The 18430-nt window shown below is 45.2% G+C and overlaps 1 protein-coding gene across 4 annotated transcripts in view; it reads right to left on the bottom strand.

Moving 5' to 3' along the window:
- TEX10 (testis expressed 10) overlaps positions 1-18430 on the bottom strand; it is an 83730-nt gene that overhangs the window by 4424 nt on the left and 60876 nt on the right. For 3 of the 4 annotated variants that reach the window (XM_061589725.1, XM_061589722.1, XM_061589723.1), the window contains one exon: positions 1767-1847. The exons of the other annotated variant lie outside the window; for it this stretch is intronic. In XM_061589725.1, coding sequence (XP_061445709.1) covers positions 1767-1847 — 81 coding nt within the window. The remainder of the gene's footprint in view (positions 1-1766; positions 1848-18430) is intronic. 4 annotated transcript variants of the gene reach the window in all.

The following is an 18430-nucleotide window of genomic DNA, read 5'->3' as shown; positions in this document are numbered from 1 at the left end:
GTTGCCTGTTCCAAGGGATAGACAGAGAGGTCTAGATGGCCACATTTGGGTTCTCCACCCACGTTCCATTCCTTGAGCGTGAGGTTCATTACTATATGCATAACGAAGAAATTAGGGTTTCAGGCTTAATGTCCATCTTCATGGACACACTTTTCCTTCTTTCTTCCTTTTGTAGAGAGAAATATGTGAGGTTCTATAGCCAGGTTGTACATGAATTTGGAGGTACCAATTCCTACCTCTTCTTAGGGTGAAAGCCTGATATTTGGTTACTTTTTGTTCCCCCAGGTGAGAGACGAGAGAAATGTAATTGCCTAGTAGGTTAGAAAGTTGGATAACGTGGTTTCTATACTCCCCAAGGTGAGAGACTATTATTGCAGATAGATTCTGCCCCCCACCCCAGTGAAAGACAAGAGGGAGCGCTTGGTATGTTTTATTTAGGGGATGCTTATGTATTGTTATGAGAGCCAGTGTGGTGTAGTGGCTAAGGTGTTGGACTATGACCTGGGAGACCAGGGTTCGAATCCCCACATATCCACGAAGGGTGACACTGGGCCAGTCACTGCCTCTCAGCCTCATGAAAACCCTATTCATAGGGTAGCCATAAGTCGGAATCAACTTGAAGGCAGTACATTTACATTTTATGTATTGTTGCCCATTTGTATATAGGTATTTATCTAGGTTTGGCTGATTCTCATGATGTAGACATGTGACTGGATTATTGACTGAGAATAAGAAATTGAATTATGTGAATGCTTTGCAATCTCCTCTTTTAACTAAGCAGCAGCTACTGTATCTGGGGAGGGGTGCGGGAGAAGTGTTAACCCTTTCCCCCTGGGGCCACTTTCCTTGGGGAAAACACCTCCCAAAGCTACTAATACCAGTTGGGATTATTTTCAGCAGGAAAATGATACAGGTGGAAAAGGTTAACCTGCCATAGTCCCTCCCCCCCCCCCCATAGTTGCTCTGAGGTTGTTGTTTTTGAAGGGGGGGCAGGAGAATTCTAACTAGATAATTAAAGACAAATTTAGTGTTGTGTAGTTTGACCTTAGGAGTGCTTCTCTACCAGCTTCAGATGACGTGCAGCTGTGCCTGTTCCAGAAGAGGGACCTGACCATGGTCATTTATGCCTCAGTAACTTTGAGACTAGACTGCTATAACAACACACTCGATGTGGGGCTGTCTTTAAAAAGTGTCCAAATGCTACAATTAATCCCAACTGTCATTGGGGCTAGCTTTACAACTCTGGTAAGGCTCTATCTTCACTAGTTAACTATTTGTTTTAAAGTCCTAAAATGGCCAAATTGCTGCTCTAGCAAAGGAAGCCCCCGCCCTTCCCCGATGCCGTAACTTCTCACGTCTTGCGGCTGCTGGTTTCTAATGATGTCTTGACAACTAGATAAAAACCCTTGTTGCTGGTTATGGGGTGGAGGAGGGGGCAACTGTTGCCTGTCCTGATTTGTTCTATTTTTGTGACAGTTTGCTATTAGCCATCTTGAAAGAAACGTAGGATATAAAATTTTATAAATATAAGTATTAAGACTTTCATGATAGTAATGAGATGTTTCTGGAACAACTTGTGATCTAGAAAACTGCTGTTTTACACTGTTTCGTAGATCAAGACATGAATAGTGATTCTATCTGCTAGGTCAGAAATGAACCTTACTATCACAAGCAAGCACATGCCAAATTGTTTTTATTGGCTAGTTTCTATCACAAATGATAATCAAATAGAGTGAACATGGGATATATTCAGAATTACCACCTACCAGATATTTATGAATGCCACTTTGTACAATATCTATGCACTGGCTTCGTGAAGGTATAGTAGACAGGCACTGAGTCACCACCTGTCATAACACAAAAATATTAATGCCAATGTTTACTGAAAATCTATATTTGCATTTTTTTCTTTTGTAGGTACAGCGAATACATGGTTGAAAGTGGCATGCTCCAGAATTTTAAAGGAACATTTAATCATTCCATATAGATTAAATCACCATTTGGAACACTGTAGGCATGAGCTTACTGTGCATGACCTCCCTCTCTCTATGCAGTAACAACAAATATTTATAAATAATAAGTGTATGCTCACCAACCCATTCCAAAACCACCTAGCCATAGAGGCATGAGTATTCACACTTTTTAAAAAAGATAGAAACTGATCTAGGAAGAGGAAAGGACACTTCCACATGATCCTCTATGCCTTTTGTCTAGTCCTGCTGTGTTCCATTTCTTGCTCACTCTGATACACTCAAATATGACATAATGAATTATATGCATACGGGTGCATTTTAACAACCAACGGTTTTTCAAATCCTCACCATCTGGAAACACCACTTGATTACTCACCATGATGGTTCCTCCATGGTCACATAAAGGCATTCACTCATGGGTTGTGTCAATTCCTTCTCCCAAGGCAGGGACATGTGACTTGATTATTTATTCTCTCCCCCTGTTGACACCTCCCTCCAGTTCAGTACTGCGGCCAAGCTTGCAACAGGGTTTCCACCGGGACCTTGACTCCATTATTGTAGCAGTTGATCCTAATTAGGTGTCCAGAGCACAGTCTTGTCCTGTTTTATTGGATGAGTTTCAGTTGGTACAGCTCGAGGATGTGGACAAGGTGCTTGGACAGGTGCGGGCGACCACTTCTGCTCTGGATCCTTGCCCCTCGTGGCTAATAAAAGCTAGCAGGAATGGAACAGCCGGCTGGGCCAAGGAGGTGATTAATGCCTCTTTACGAGAGGGAGTGGTCCCACCCTGCCTGAAACAGGCGGTGGTGAGACCGCTCCTAAAAAAATCCTCCTTGGACCCTGATAATTTGGACAACTATAGGCCAGTAGCAAATGTCCCATTCCTGGGCAAGGTTCTAGAGCGTGTGGTCGCTCGCCAACTCCAGGCTCTCTTGGATGAAACTGATTATCTAGACCCATTTCAATCAGGCTTTCGGCCGGGATTTGGTACAGAAACGGCCTTGGTCGCCCTGTATGATGACCTCTGTTGGGAGAAAGACAGAGGGAGTGTAACTCTGTTGGTTCTCCTTGATCTCTCAGCGGCGTTTGATACCATCGACCATGGTATCCTTCTGGAGCGACTTACGGATTTAGGAGTGGGAGGCACTGCTTGGCGGTGGCTCTGCTCCTATCTCGGGAATCGTCTCCAGAAGGTGATGCTGGGGGAACATTACTCGAGTCCCTGGGTACTCCAATATGGGGTCCCGCAGGGTTCAGTTCTGTCCCCCATGCTTTTTAATATCTATATGAAGCCGCTGGGTGAGGTCATCAGGAGTTTTGGAGTGCGTTTCCAGCAATATGCTGATGATACGCAGCTCTACTACTCCTTTTCATCTTCGTCAGGTGAGGCTGTTGATGTACTAGACCGCTGCCTGGCCGCGATAATGGGCTGGATGAGAGCTAATAAACTGAAACTCAATCCTAACAAGACTGAGATGCTGTTGGTGGGAGGACCCTCTGCCCAGATGGTTGACGTTCGACCTGTCCTAGATGGGGTTACACTCCCCCTAAAGGAACAGGTACGTAGTTTGGGGGTTTTATTAGATCCGCTCCTGTCACTTGAGGCTCAGGTAGCCTCGGTGGCACGGAATGCATTCTACCAGCTTCGGCTGGTAGCCCAACTACGACCCTATCTGAGCAAGGAGCATCTTGCCTCAGTTATCCATGCTATGGTAACCTCTAGATTGGACTACTGTAATGCACTCTACGTGGGGCTACCTATGAAGACGGTTCGGAAACTTCAGCTAGTGCAAAATGCTGCGGCCAGAGTTCTCACTGGGACAAAGAAATTTGACCATATAACACCTGTCCTGGTGCAGCTGCACTGGCTACCGATATGTTTCCGGGCCAGATTCAAAGTGCTGGTTCTTACCTATAAAGCCCTAAACGGCATCGGACCGCAATACCTGATGGAGCACCTCTCTCGCTATGTACCTACCCGTTCACTACGCTCGACGTCGAAGGCCCTTCTCCGGGTCCCAACCCATAAAGAGGCCCGGAGATCAACAACTAGATCTAGGGCCTTCTCGGTGGTGGCCCCCGAACTATGGAATGCCCTCCCAGACGAGATACGCCTGGCGCCTTCTCTGTTATCTTTTCGGCGCCAGGTAAAAACTTACCTTTTCGCCCAGGCTTTTTAAATTTTGTAAATTTTTAAATATTTTAAATTTAACATTCTAAATTTAATATGATCTTAATTTATAAATCTCAATGGCAATTTTATTAATGTTTTATAATTGTACTATATATATATATATATTTTCCACACTTGCTCATATTTTAATTGTGATTTTATTTGTTGTACACCGCCCTGAGAGCTTTCTGCTATAGGGCGGTCTAGAAATGTAATTAAATAAATAAAATAAATAAATAAAAGAAGGCTCCCAACTGTACTGTATCCATACAGGAAAAGGCAGTAGGGAAAGAAGAAAGGAAAACCAGAGGAGGGAGCATCAACCTGGACCAAAAAGTCTGTGTGGGCATAACTGTGCTAGTGAGATTTGAGAATGTAGGCAGTCACCAATGATATTATCTAGGGTGTGGTAGTGGATGCCACCACACACCAAAGAAGATTAACCAAAGTTCTGTTTCCTGTTTGTTCTGGGAGGCATTCACTCAAGGGGTATGCAAACTGTATGTACTCCTTGGTGGAAACAGTGTGTACTTAAAATGAATGTGCCAGTTACAGCAACCTCTTCCTGAAGGCCACTTCAATCAGGATATGCATGTCTATTCAGTAGTACCCGGTAAAAGTACTTATTGAACAATGTGTGGCCACCTGGCAGATGTCTGTGATAGAAGTATTAGCAGAGAAAGCAGAAGACGTGGCTGCTGGTAGAACATGCAAAATTTGTAACAGTAGGCCTAAGCCTCATACAAACTTATCTACCTTGCCACTATAAAACAGACCATTGGTCTCACCTGAAGGGTGATTCCCCAAGGTATTATTTTTATTTATTTATTTATTATTTGATTTATATCCCACCTTCCTCCCAGCAGGAACCCAGGGCGGCAAACAAAAGCATTAAAAACACTTTAAAACTTCATAAAAACAGACTTTAAAATACATTAAAACAAAACATCTTTAAAAACATTTTTAAAAGCTTTTCAAAACATCTTCTGAAAAAGATTAAAAAACATTTTTTTAAAAAGGTTTAAGAACATATTAAAAAGCAATTCCAACACAGACACAGACAGGGGTAGGTCTCAACATAAAAGGCTTGTTGAAAGAGGAAGGTCTTCAACAGGAGCTGAAAAACAACAGAGATGGCACCTGTCTAATATTTAAGGGGAGGGAATTCCACAGGGTAGGTGCCACAACAGTAAAGGCCCACTTCCTATGCTGTACAAAACGGACCTCCTGATAAGATGGTATCTGCAGGAGGCCCTCAACTGCAGAGCGCAGTGATCGACTGGGTATATAGGAGATAAGACGGTCTTTCAGGTATCCTGGTCCCAAGCTCTATAGGGCTTTGTACACCAAAACCAGAACCTTGAACTTAGCCTGGTAGCTAATATGTAGCCAATGCAATACTTTCAGCAGTGGGGTGACATGTTGGCAATACCCTGCCCCAGTGAGCAGCCTCGCTGCCTCATTTTGCACCACCAGCAGCTTCCGGACCAATATTAAGGGCAGCCCAACATAGAGAACATTATAGTAATCTAGCCCAGAGGTTACCAGTGCATGCATGGATTGCTGCAGGGGTGAGACTGTGCTGGGACCATCAAGAGGCAAGCTTTTCCACCTGCCTTGCCCCACCCCTCTGCTTGGATCTTATCAGGAGGAGCTCCAGACTGAGCTGTAGTGCTGTTTTGCCCCCTCCTCTTAGTGACATTTTTATGGGGACTGTCCTTTACCAAGATGATGACTGCCTTTTGTTTTTAGTTCTTGTTGCTTTTTAGAAATGTTATAATTTTGTTGGTTTGAATTCTTGTAGATTGTGTTGTTTTGATTTGTATTTATCTTTTTCTATTTGTGTGTGAGCTGCCTTGGGGGCCTTTTTGGCCGAAAAGCGGCCTTGAAATAAACATAACATAACATAACATAACATGGACAACAGTGGTCAGGCTATCATGGTCCAGAAACGGCCACAGCTGGTAAAAGGCACTCCTAGCCACTGAGGTCACCTGGGCCTCTAGCAACAAAGATGATTCCAGGAGCACCCCCAGACTCTGGACCTGCTCTTTTAAAGGGAGTAAGAACCCATCCAAAGCAGGCAACTGACCAATCTGAACTTGGGAACCACCAACCCCCAGCATCTCCACCTTCCTAGGGTTCACACTCAGTTACTGGGCCCTCATCCAGCCCACCACTGAGTCCAGGCACTGGTCCAGGGCTTGCACAGCCTCTCCCGATTCAGATGTTACAGAGAAATAGAGTGGGGTACTGCTGACACCTTGCCCCAAATCTCCTGATGACCACTCCCAAGGGCTTCATATAGATGCTGAACAGCATGGGGGACAAGATGGTACCCTGTGGCACACTACAGCACAACTGCCAGGAGGCTGAAAGACAATCACGCAATGCTATTCTCTGAAAATGACCTTGGAGATAGGATTAGGAACCACTGTAAAACAGTGTCTCCAGTACCCATCTCACCAAGGCAGCCCAGAAGGATACCATGGCCAATGGTATCAAAAGCCACCAAGAGATCAAGTAAAAATAACAGGGTCACACTCCCCCCCATCCTTCTCCGAATAAAGGTCATCCATCAGGGTGACCAAGGCCGATTCAGTCCCATAACCAGAACTGAACCCAGACTGGAATTGGTCAAGATAATCTGTTTCATCTAAGAGTACTTGCAATTGCTGCGCCACAACCCTCTCAATCACCTTCCCCAAGAAGGGGGTATTTGCGAGTGGGTGGTAGTTGTCACAAACCAATGGGGCCAGGGTGGGCTTTTTCAGGAGTGGTCGGATCACCACCTCTTTCAGGGCAGCTGAAACCACTGCCTCCTGCAATGATGCATTGACCACACCCTGGATTCACTCCATCAACCCCTCTCGGCAAGCTTTAATAAGCCAAGAAGAGCAAGGGTCGAGAGGACAAGTTGCTGGCCACATCATCGCAAACACCTTGTCTACGTCATCAACTGAAACCGTTCCCAAGAAGTCACAGCAGACGTCACACTGGACACCTCACTCGGGACTACAGTAGATGTGGATGGGGCATCAACACTGTTACGGAGGCAAGCAACCTTACCCCTAAAGTGCCTTGCAAACAATTTACAGTGGGCCTCCGAAGAGTCTAAAACTCCATTTCCTGGAGTTGAAGTCAACAGACCCCTAACAATACACAAAAGCTCCACTAGACATCTACTTGAGGATGCAATGGAGGCAGAGAAGTGGGCCTTCTTCGGCTCCCTCACCACCACACAGTAAGCACAGTTATGATCAGCCTCACAGCACGTCTTTCAGTCCAGCCTGTTCCATTGCCCTTGGCTCACTGGTGTACCAAGGTGCAAGCTGGGCTCCACAATGCTCGGGGGCAACCGTGTCAAGCGCCTGATGCACCTCACTGTTCCACAACGTGACAAGGGCTTAAACAGGTTCACCTACTGGGAACTCCCCCAGGACATTCAGGAATCCTGTGGATTCCATTAGGCTCTGGGGGCAGACCATCTTAATCTGTCCACCACCCCTGCAGGGAAGGATCAGAGCCATAAGTCTAAACTTCACTAGGAAGTGGTCTGACCACGACAATGGGGTGACTGTGATGTCCCTGTATATATAATACTGTAAATATGGTAAGTGCAGGTTTATTAGAGTATATGTGGTAAGTAGACTGTGGGGGGGGGAGTACACAGGTTGAAATGTTGATGAGTGTTGTATGATGATTGGCTGAGTGTTTGAGTGTCTGAAGGTATAAATGAGAGGATGACAGTTGAGAGGGGGTCAGTTGGTTCTGAGGGTTTTGGAGGGTTGGTTGGTTTTGGAGAGGGTTGTTGGATGGATTAGATTAGGCGGGTAGTGAGGTAAGTCATTTAATGACTAAGAAATAGAAAGAGTAACACATCTTATGAAACCACACGCTTGTTGACCAAACCTTTAAGTAATCTTGTTATTCCCTGTGTATATAAATAAATAGTTCTTGGTTTACCAAAACTCCTGATCCTTGGCTGGGTTTACACAGACCAGAAGGGTGGGCAGGGCATATACCAAGGTTGGAAAACAGTATCAATAGTGGCAGCGGTGAAGAGATGGTGTAACATCATCAGGTATCCAAAACAACCCAGGGCTGTAATCTTTATAGGCACGAAGATACCGGGGGGGGGGGCTCTAAGTGCACCCAGACACAACATAGCAATAAGCCAGGAGGAGAAGGCACAGTCTCAAAGCAATATTGTTTACAGAGAATGTCTGCTGGTGCTGCCTAGCAGTGGGATCTTGAGAGATCTTTATTAGAGCCAATGAGAGAACCGTTTGGAGACCAAGACCCTGAGGTGGGACCGTGACAAAGTGGGGACCACAGGTGGGATCCTGACAGTGACATCCACCACCACCCATCTCCAGACCACACGTTCCTCCATCTAGAGCAAAAAACAAGACGAGGGTGTGCCGATCTGGCATTAAACAACAACACACACAGGCTAGTGGGCACAGCAGATGAGCAACAAGGAACCCATCCATGAAAGGAGTAGGAACAAGGCACAGATAACCTTGCCCTTGTCTTCTATGGTAGTTCACCACCTCCCCATGGCATTAGTTTCCTCTACTCATGATCACTGAAATTGGGGTGGCATCACCAATGTTCCTCCATACTAAGACTCCTCCTAGACACCTGATATGATCCCAACAAGAGCCCACCAACAAAACCTACCTGAACCAGTTATCCCAGTATGCTTCTGAGAGAATTGGGAGCAGTCAGACCCAGTCAATATTTTTCACACACAGCACATCTACTCCCCCACGTCTCACACCCAGGGAGGGCTAGCCTTCTGCCAATTACAGACTCCCACTTTGAAGATATCTGGCAACTTTCTCCTATCATTCAGTTCACTGCACAGGCTCTTGCCCTGTGCAGGAACTACACCTGTGCCACACGCCGCCCTCCCCACCACTAACCTCCTCTAGATTGGTTTAAAAAGAAAAGGGGGGGAAGGAAATAGAAGGGGTGGCGCCCTCATCCTCAGGACTCCCTTAGGGGCTCCCCAAGGGCAGCTGGGCTTTTATGCCTCCTCACCCAGCCAGCAGCTGGTGCAAGAGGCTGCAAGATTAACTGCAGCCTCTCTCTGGAGCAAAGGCCAGGCAGGGGGTCCCAGTCCTTGCAGCACTTACCAGGGACTTCAGCTGTCTCGAGAGACAGCAACCCAGAGGAGCGAGCAGCGAGCACCCAGATGCTCAGAGACTCACTCCCAGGGCAGGTCTTCTCCAGTCCCCCTAGTGCTACAGCTGTTCCCCTGTATTGTATCATACCATCTGTACCATCTAGCTGTAAGGTATCATACCATCAGGTGGGTAGTAGTGCCGCCTAGTGTCCAAAGGCAGGAATGCAAGAGTCAAGACTTCAGCTGTTCCATCCAGCTTGACCCCATTCCATTCTGGATGAACTATGCAGAAATAGGCCCATCTATACTGAAGGAACTTTCAAAAAAGTCATGAAGTCAGGGTCTAGTGAATATGTATTTTTATATATGAATACAATATATATACTACATTTACTCCTTTTTCTTCCTTTCATTTAGGTAGGTAGGTAGGTGGATTGGATGGATGGAATGGATGGATGGATGGATGAGATTGGATTGGATGGGTGGATGGATGGATGAAACAGGCAGACAGACAGATATATAGAATCAATATAATGGGAATTCCCTCAAACTTCTTCCTCTTTCTTCACTGTCTCCTGCTTATTCCCTGTGCACGGAGGGGAGGGGAGGGATCAGGAGGAGACCAGTAACAGACAGGCACTGGTGACACAGGAGAAGAAAAACAGCGGGGAAAATGACCGCCAAAATGGACGGAGGAGGAAAAGGCGGGAAAACAGTAAACAAAATGGCGGCTCTAAAACGGCCTATGCTGAAGGAGATGTAAAAATGGTGGGCAAAAAAGGGAGAACCGGAACTATCACTGGCCCTAAAACAGTGGAAGGGGCTGCTGAGCAGAGCAAGCTGCCACGTGCTCCGAGCCAGAGACTGAGGCAGATGGCAAGAAAGAGGGGCTGTCGCCTGCACTCTGGGAAGGACGGGAGCCACAGCCACAAGCTCCAAGGAAGGGAAAGGCGCAAGGCAAGGAACAAGTGGAGCCGCAGTCACGGGCTCAAGGGGAGGCCAGGCGAGCTGCCGCGAGCCACTGAGCGGAGCTGCAGTCGCAGGCTCCAAAGGGGAGGCCAGGTGAGCTGCCACGACATCCAAAGGAGGAAGGAGCTCAAGGGCAGGAGTGATTGGAGTTGCAGTTGCGGGCTCCAAAGAGGAGGCTGAGAGAGAGCTGCTCTGAGGAAAGGGAGAGCACTGGGCCAGGGGCGATCGGGGCCACAGTCATGGGCTCTGGGGGGAGTAGGCCAGGCAAAGTGCCACAGCTCCAAGAGGGAGAAAGGCCCAAGGCCAGGAGCGATCGGAGTTGCTGCCGCAAGCTCCGAAAGAGGCAAGGATGCCAGCGCAGGGCCAGGGCCAGCAACAATTGGGGGAGGGGAGGTCTGAGGAACAGGCAGGAACAGGAAGGAAAGGTTGGGATGGAGGTACCCACCGGCCCCACTAGGGACCCAACCCGGAGAGAACCACCCCCAAAAAGCATATAACTTAAAAAAAAAACATTTAAAAAAGCCCACAAGCTGAAAAGAAACGACAAATACTAAAGAAGAGGTAACAAAAACAAGGAACGAACTCACAGAGAGCTAAGGCTAAAGGATGCAACCTAGGACAAAGGCAAGAATGGAATGGGGTCAAGTCGGATGGAGCAGCCAGTCTTGGCTTTGGACACTAGGCAGCGCTACTACCCACCTGATGATATGCTACCTGGGGGAAACCAGAGACCTTCTTACCAAGTAGTGTTTGATGGAAAGAAACAAGTAACATGTTGGCGGCTGTCTGAAGGATTTAACCCTTTGAATATATAGATCTTTAGTGCCATATGGAGATCTAGGTTGTGCCATGTACACTTCAGGAGATGGTTAAACTTAAAGGCAAAGGAAGGAAAGGATCAGTTCCTATGATCTGTGGAAAACTGTATTAACTTATGATGTGAAGGCCAAGTCAGTTACGTGGACCACGCTTTCCTTGTGGAATATGAGTAAGTCTTTATAATCAAGAGTGGTATTTGGCCCGTATATAAATTTATACACACATATAAACAGATATTAACTATAAAATAATTACTGTAGAGGTTACATAGAATTTAAGAATATAGATATAAGGCAGATCATAGGTTATAAGAACTTACTATAATACATTTTGTCAATAATAGGGGTTAAAGGTAGAATCCTTATAGAGATTGTGAAGTTACAAAAAGGAAACTTAGGACAGTACAGCAGGAAAATGAGATACAAAGTGATGTGGAATTGAGGGGACTTCCGTGAGGTTGCTGAAAAAATGGGGAAAACTTAGGATGGAGTTGGAATGGTTAGATTGGAATAGGCAGGAACAAAGTTGGAATAGCAACCAGAGGAAGCACCATGACCAAGTTTGACAATTTGGGTACAGCATGTTAGAGAAAAAAGGGTGGGATCACATCTGGAAATTCAGAAAAGGGAGCTACTACTGACAGCATTTGCCACTCTAAATATTGTAAGAAAATACACATACATCCCCTCTACATTTTTTGAGAGAGCGTTTGTATTTAACAAAACCTGTATACTTTTACTCTTAAAAACTACTGTGCTGTTCAATTCAAAGGATGGGTGCTATACCACAGACCGGATCCTACCCTGTGGATCAGGTGTGCAGGATTCATCAGAAAGTCCTATGCAGGTTTGAAAGCCTCCAGGTTTAATATAGTAATACAGCTAAAATTAATTCCAATGCTAAGAAGGAAGCCTATGGACTAGTGGGCTGATTATAGATTGGGTTTTTTATTTTTTTGGGGGGGGGGGTGAGGATGTGAACCCAAGGGTCTGGGTTCCAGTTTCAACAGAAGCAATAATGGGGCCAAGGCCCACTGCCACAATGTATTAGGCTTGAGTCCTAACTGAAAGCTGGTTTGCAAGAAGTATAGCAGCTCCTTGATCCCCCCTTCTTCTTGTGGAGCACATTTTTTCTCCGACTCTACTCAAGTAGTTTTCCAGAAGGTTTCATAAGTTCTGTTTATGAAAATCAACACAGAAGGGTGTTGATTATCTTTACTGGGTAACCACACTTCCACAAGGATTGACGCTCAAGTTCCAAGAAGCTAGGTGGAGCCATGATTCGGATGCCTGATGGGTCCTTGAGAGGCAACTGACCTGGTTTAGCAGGAAAAAGGATGCAGTAATCGCTAGCAGGAGGATTTCAAAGAACCACTACCACCACGGCTGAAAGGGTGTAGAACTGGATCAAACTAACGTGCTGCATCCAGAACTACCCCATGGGCCACTGAGAGGAGGGCAGGGCCATCCACCCGTCAATCGTCCACCACTACCATGATGCCAGGTGATCCAACTTCAAAGGAAAGAACCAGGAGCAGTGTGCTCCCAATTCTTCTATTCCTTTAGCTGCATCTTGACGTTTACTGTGCCTGACATGATATATGACATCAGGCTTGGGAAAAATGGATACAGTTAGCCAAAAACAATCTGGTGGGCCAGCCTCCAAGGCCTGGTGGACCTAACTGGACAGCATGCTGGCATACACACATGACCAGGAAGCCACCAGAACATCTATAACCTCTGCTCCTTATGCCTAGTATCTGCCTTAGAACAGTCTCTGCCTTCAATTTTATTAGGAAGGCAAAAAAGTCAGGGGTGGAAAACCTCTGGCCTGAGTCCAATTTTGTACATTCCCCCAAACCACAGCCACCCACCAACTGACATCACTCATTATGTTAGCTGATGGGCACAAATCCTGCACTGGCTGTGCACTCCTGTTCCTCAGAGGGAACAGATGTCTGCAGCCAAGGCAGTAGAATTTAACCCCTAATCATCAGCTTCCCTTCCCCTGGGAGATGTGTGCCAAGCAGACATTAAATCCTGCTCAGTTTGATTGCATGCACCTTCCAGGGGGAACTTTGCCAGCCCTATAATCTTTGCCAGCATGGGGAGCACTTTGCCAGCCCTATAACTTGTATTTCCCAAAGCACTGAGTATAGGGCTAGCAACGCTCCTTTTGCTGTAGTTCCTAAGTGCCCACCAGCCAGCTGGCTGTCAGGCAATTGGGAACTCCACACAAAGGATTTTGACAGGTGGGCATCTGTCAATCATATGACATCATCCTGATACTATGTGACTGACAGGTGGGCAGCCCCACTCACCTGTCAAATTTGGCCCTCAAGGCCCAACCTGATAAGGATTTGGCTCATGGAGCAAAAAGGTCCCCAATCCTGAAATAAGTCATCACCAGTCTCCTGAACCACTACTGGATCACAGGGAAGGTGGATGAATCTAGGCTCCATTGTCTGAGCTGGAATGATTTCCTACTAAAAAAGTCTGCCATCTGGTCAGTTTGCCTCTGATACGCTATAATTATAGGTTGGATTGGTCCACATCAGGAGATGAGAGGCCTCTTTGTGAAGGGATTTCTCTGATGCCTCTTTTTTATTTATGAGGGCCAGGGTGGTAGCGTTGTCCTGGCAGTGGGCATCCCAATCACCTTGATTAGTATCTGTCATTATAATAACCTTTGCTGGATATCTAAGTAGCATTGCCCTGGTAAGATTATGAGCAGACATGCACCAGCAAAGAGACTGACATTGAGTAGTATGACTACCCTTAAATGGTTTCTGTCGGTTATCTCCTCTGGGGTGGAATCTTGCCCAAGGCACTACATCTAGGCAGCATATTAGTGAACTCAGCACTCGTTTTATGCTCATGACCTCTCTTGACCAGGCTTGGAGGAGCAAAGAGGCTGCCTAATTTATCGTGAGGACTCAAAGTACGGGGTTAGTAACCCCAGGGCCTTCGTCGGTGGCTCTAAGGTGGTTTATCTGATAAGCTTGTTGTGGATTACTTTTGAGAAGACTACTGAGGAAGCCATGTTGGTCCAACCTTTTAGGGTAGTCTGGAGATCTTGTCAGGCTTGAAACAGATGGCAAATACAGGAGAATGTTCTCCAGATGCTCAGCTTAGTGAAGACACATTGAGGCTAAACAGCAGCGCTCTCTGTATTGATAAAGTCAGTCCTTACAGGCGAAGTGAAGCAACCTGCCATGATTTAGATGAAAAAGTACATGCAGGTACACTTCTGCCAAGTCCACTGAGGCTAGGAAGTCCCCACTGTGAATTGCTTCTTTTATAGACTAGCATCTCCATATGGAATTTGCAGTATTTTATAAGCATGTTCAGGTACTTGATTTTAAACTGCATGCCAGTCTACTGCCATTATGACTATGAAGATCAAATAAACTTCCAACAATTTGCTCTAGAGGGACAAGTTCTGTGGTCCCTGTGTCTATCCAATGGGCTACAGGATCCTTTACTACTTGTTGGTACTTGGGAGCTTGGAGGCTGGGGCCAGACAGAATTTATCTTGTGGTACTTGAACAAGTTACATACAATCTCTCTCTTTTACTGTATTATTAGGTGGTTTTAATACATGAGGAAGATGTGGGGATCATTGGTAAAGGAAGAGTTCAGTTCTGGAGACCTCAAAACAGTCAGTGGGCTGCTGGTGGGGGGACCCACTGGAGAGACCTGAAGAGGTTTGCAAGCATACCAGGGAGAAGTGTGGGTGGGAAGTTTCTGAGGATATTCTGGACAAAGTTTTGGGAGGAAACGAGGGACAGAGAAATAAGGGATTAAATGTAGCTTGAGAGTGGAGTGCCACACTGAGAATTGTGGCAAGATCATCTTGTTTCTGAGGTAAAGTTTTAAAAATGTATACTGGGATTTATATTTAGTTGCTTATGAAGAGTTAACTGTAAACTTTGGTGACTTTCAGTTGGGTGCTATGGCGATATAGAGTTGTATTTAACTAAGTGCTACTCAGAATAGACCCACTGAAATTAATTAACCTAAGTTAGTCATGTCTATTAACTTCACTGGGTCTACGCTGAATAGGACTAGCACTGAATACTATCCATAGGGTATCAAGAGGGGGACCCGAGTCATGCATTTATTAGATTTATATCCTGCTCTTCCTCCTAGTAGGAACCCAGGGCCCCTTACAATATACATCTTTCAACCAGTGGGTCAGGACCCAGAAGAGGGTTGTGAGGCCACACCAGGTGGGTTGCGATGAAGCTGTTACTACCATGTTGGACTCCAGCTAAGGTTGACCAGACCAAACAAGCACTACACATGGTGTTTGGAGTAGGATGCATTTTTCTGATGATATGGTAATTTTATTAATTTCCATAAATGCTGCAATGTGGCAGGAGAAAGGCATGAACCTTTTTCAATAAGATACATATTTCTGGCCATCCATATGCCCCACGTTTCTACAGCTATGCCTGTAGGGATCAGGGGCACACTGTTCACTTTCTAGTCTATTTCTATGGCTTTTTAGACTTCTCCTAGAATGGACTATGCAGGAACTAGTATGCATAAATGTCAGCTGCGGTGAGATCACTCAGTCGCTATCATGGCAGCAACTAGGGGCCCAGGAAGTGGCAGCAGGAGTCTGGTGCCTGGAGGAGGCAAGAGTTGGAGGGAGCAAGGATGCCAAGTCATCCTCACCCCCACTCCCTGCAACCTGAAATAGGGGCGGGATCAGGGAAAAGCTCCTTGCTGGGCAGAGGAGGGGTTCGATTTACAGGTCTCAGTACCAAATTCCTAATGCCTCAAGTGGCCCTGCTTCCATTTCCTTCCTCCATTTCACATACTCCCATTTCAGGACATCAGACTGTAGGCCCACTTCAGCCAGCTGCTCAGTAGCACTCTGCTTTTTAGCTTGTGTTCTGCTGAGCTACAAGGAGGGAAGAATGTTGTGCTGAGTGCTCTGTGTGTGGGGGGGTAGATTTTAGTGCGTGGAGGAAGGTGAAGAGGGAATTGCAGATGTTTCTTTCTGTACATAGAAGTGGGATGGAATGGCTATGAAAGCTATAGAAAAGGCAACAACAGCAGGTGTGAGAAAGGATTGTGATGTGTGAGAAGGTAAAGAGGTAGTTAAAGAGAAGGTAGAAGAAGATGCTAGCAGAGAGGAAAAGAGCACAGGCAAGCAGCTAGTGATAAGAGGATTTTGAAAGCAGGTGAGACAAGGGACAGAGTGGTAACAGAGAAAGGTCTGAGAAAGTGCAAGAAGCCAGCAGATAGAAGGCAGGAGGTTAGAAGAGATAAAGACAGGGCAAGACAGGCGTTGGGGCAAAAAGTTCAAGAAGGTAGAGTCAGAAAAAGTCAGTGCCAGGTGACAGAGAAAGAAAGGAGGTGGTAAAAGGAATAGAAACCAAGAAGAGATACAGAATATGAGGGAAAGTTGAATCCCTTTGAAAAAACCTGGAAAGGAGAAAGCCAACATATGGGTTCACATGTATTGAAGAAAACAGTTTGCCAATAACTCAGTGTGTAAAATGCAGTTAGATGATAGCAAATGAAAGTTTGAAGCCATCAAAGTTGTTGAGCAAGAAAACTTTGCTCCAACTATGACAGAAAGGAATAATGGACTGATCCAATGTATTCACAAAGTTGCTCCAAATGCAATTTGGATTCATTGCTTTCTCCACAGAGAAGTACTAGCTTCTAAACATATAGGTGAAGTTCTATACTCTAGGGGGGGAGTGTGTAAATTGTTAATTTCATCAAAGGCCAATTTCATCAAGTTGCCTGAAAATAAATGGGTTCTGAACACCAAGAACTAGACTGTCATGAGGAAAAATGTTCACAAGGTTATTTGAATTTCAACATGATGTTCTAGGGTTCTTGAGAAATAAATCCTCAGCATAGGCTTCTTTATTTGGCAATTCATTGTGCCTTTTAAAGTTGGCATACATTGCAGGTATGTTCAGCTGCAAATAAAATATCTCACTGTAGGGAAGAAATTTTACAATTTTTGACTGTTAAGAAATAGAGGCATTCAAAAAAAGATACTGAAACTCTGGTTGAGACGTTAATCAGAAAATTCCACTGATACGTGTCTAGCACAGTTTTTTGAGGAAGAACAAGTAAATGTTGCTTCAATCAATGGAGATGTCATGCAACATGTATGTATTTGTGTGAGGCTATATAGTGGATACGATCACTATTCACTGCAGACACAGTCACTAGAATTAAGATACGAGTTACAGAAACTATTCTTGAGCTCTATTGTGGCACAAGCTTAAAAGCGCAATTTCAGCAACTAGCATTACCACAAGTTTTGGATTACTAGAATATCCAGAATTGGCAAGTGAAGTTACCATCCATTTGCTGTTGAGAACAATGGTGTCTCTAAAAACAAAAACAGTTTAGCCATAGGAAATGAGCTGCAAATTAGCTTAATTTCATCCCTCACTGGAATGAAATCTGGAAGAACAAACATGCCCAAGTATGCCACTGAAATTGCAAGGGGGGAAAATAACTCGTTTCCAATAGTTTCTTACCCTTTGGCTAAGATCAAGTGTAAATATCACTGGCTTTTATTTAGTAAGAATGCTAAGTTACTGTATATTGCTTTCTGAATTGCCATTTTAGGGTTAGTAATCTGCATTATTAGCACTACTAAGTATAAATCAAATGTGAAAATGTGAAGTGGGCCCAGTGTTGCAAATTGGGATCAGAGGTAGGTCTCCGGTCTGACCCAGCTGAAGATTTACATGTCAAACCAAGGAGAGTTTTGGGAGTGAGGTTCCTGACTTTATAATACATACACAACGGCATAAAAATAGACATGTTGTGATTGGTCAGTTGGTGGGCATTCTTCCTCATTATATCAGATCACAATTGTAAGGCCAATGAGGGGGTAGAATTGCACACAAATACTGGCTAAAGTGGGACCTGCTATAGGGAATAAAAAGCTGAGGACTCTGGCCAAGGAGAGAGTGAGAAAGAAAGAGTGTTGCTAAGAGAAAGGGCTGATTAGCTGAATGAAGAGCTACAAGTTCAAGTCAGACAGTGGGCTTAGGAAGTAGTTTAGAGAGGTTTAGAAAGCCTGAGAGAAGCCTAGAGCTGAAAGTCTAAGAGTCATAAACTGTAATCACAGTGAGGATCCTTGGGAGAAGAATCCTCCCCTGCAGAGAAGTTCCCCAAATTCTGAGCTCAACTAGATGCACAAATCTGATCTTAACAATTAGAATAAAACAGGGAAGGTGTTAAACATTTTAAAATGGTGCCAGCAAGAAAAGTTTGTCCCATATCTTTAAGGAATGGCTTCTAAAAATGCATTTGGGGACTTTTCTGACAGAAGATTCATGCCACTGAAATTTCTTGAGTAACTGTGGAGGAA

The sequence above is a fragment of the Rhineura floridana genome, chromosome 11, assembly GCF_030035675.1.
Source record: "Rhineura floridana isolate rRhiFlo1 chromosome 11, rRhiFlo1.hap2, whole genome shotgun sequence".
Taxonomy (NCBI): Eukaryota; Metazoa; Chordata; class Lepidosauria; order Squamata; family Rhineuridae; genus Rhineura; species Rhineura floridana.
The sequence above is the reverse complement of the archived record's forward strand: the minus strand, read 5'-3'. Positions and strand labels throughout refer to the sequence as shown.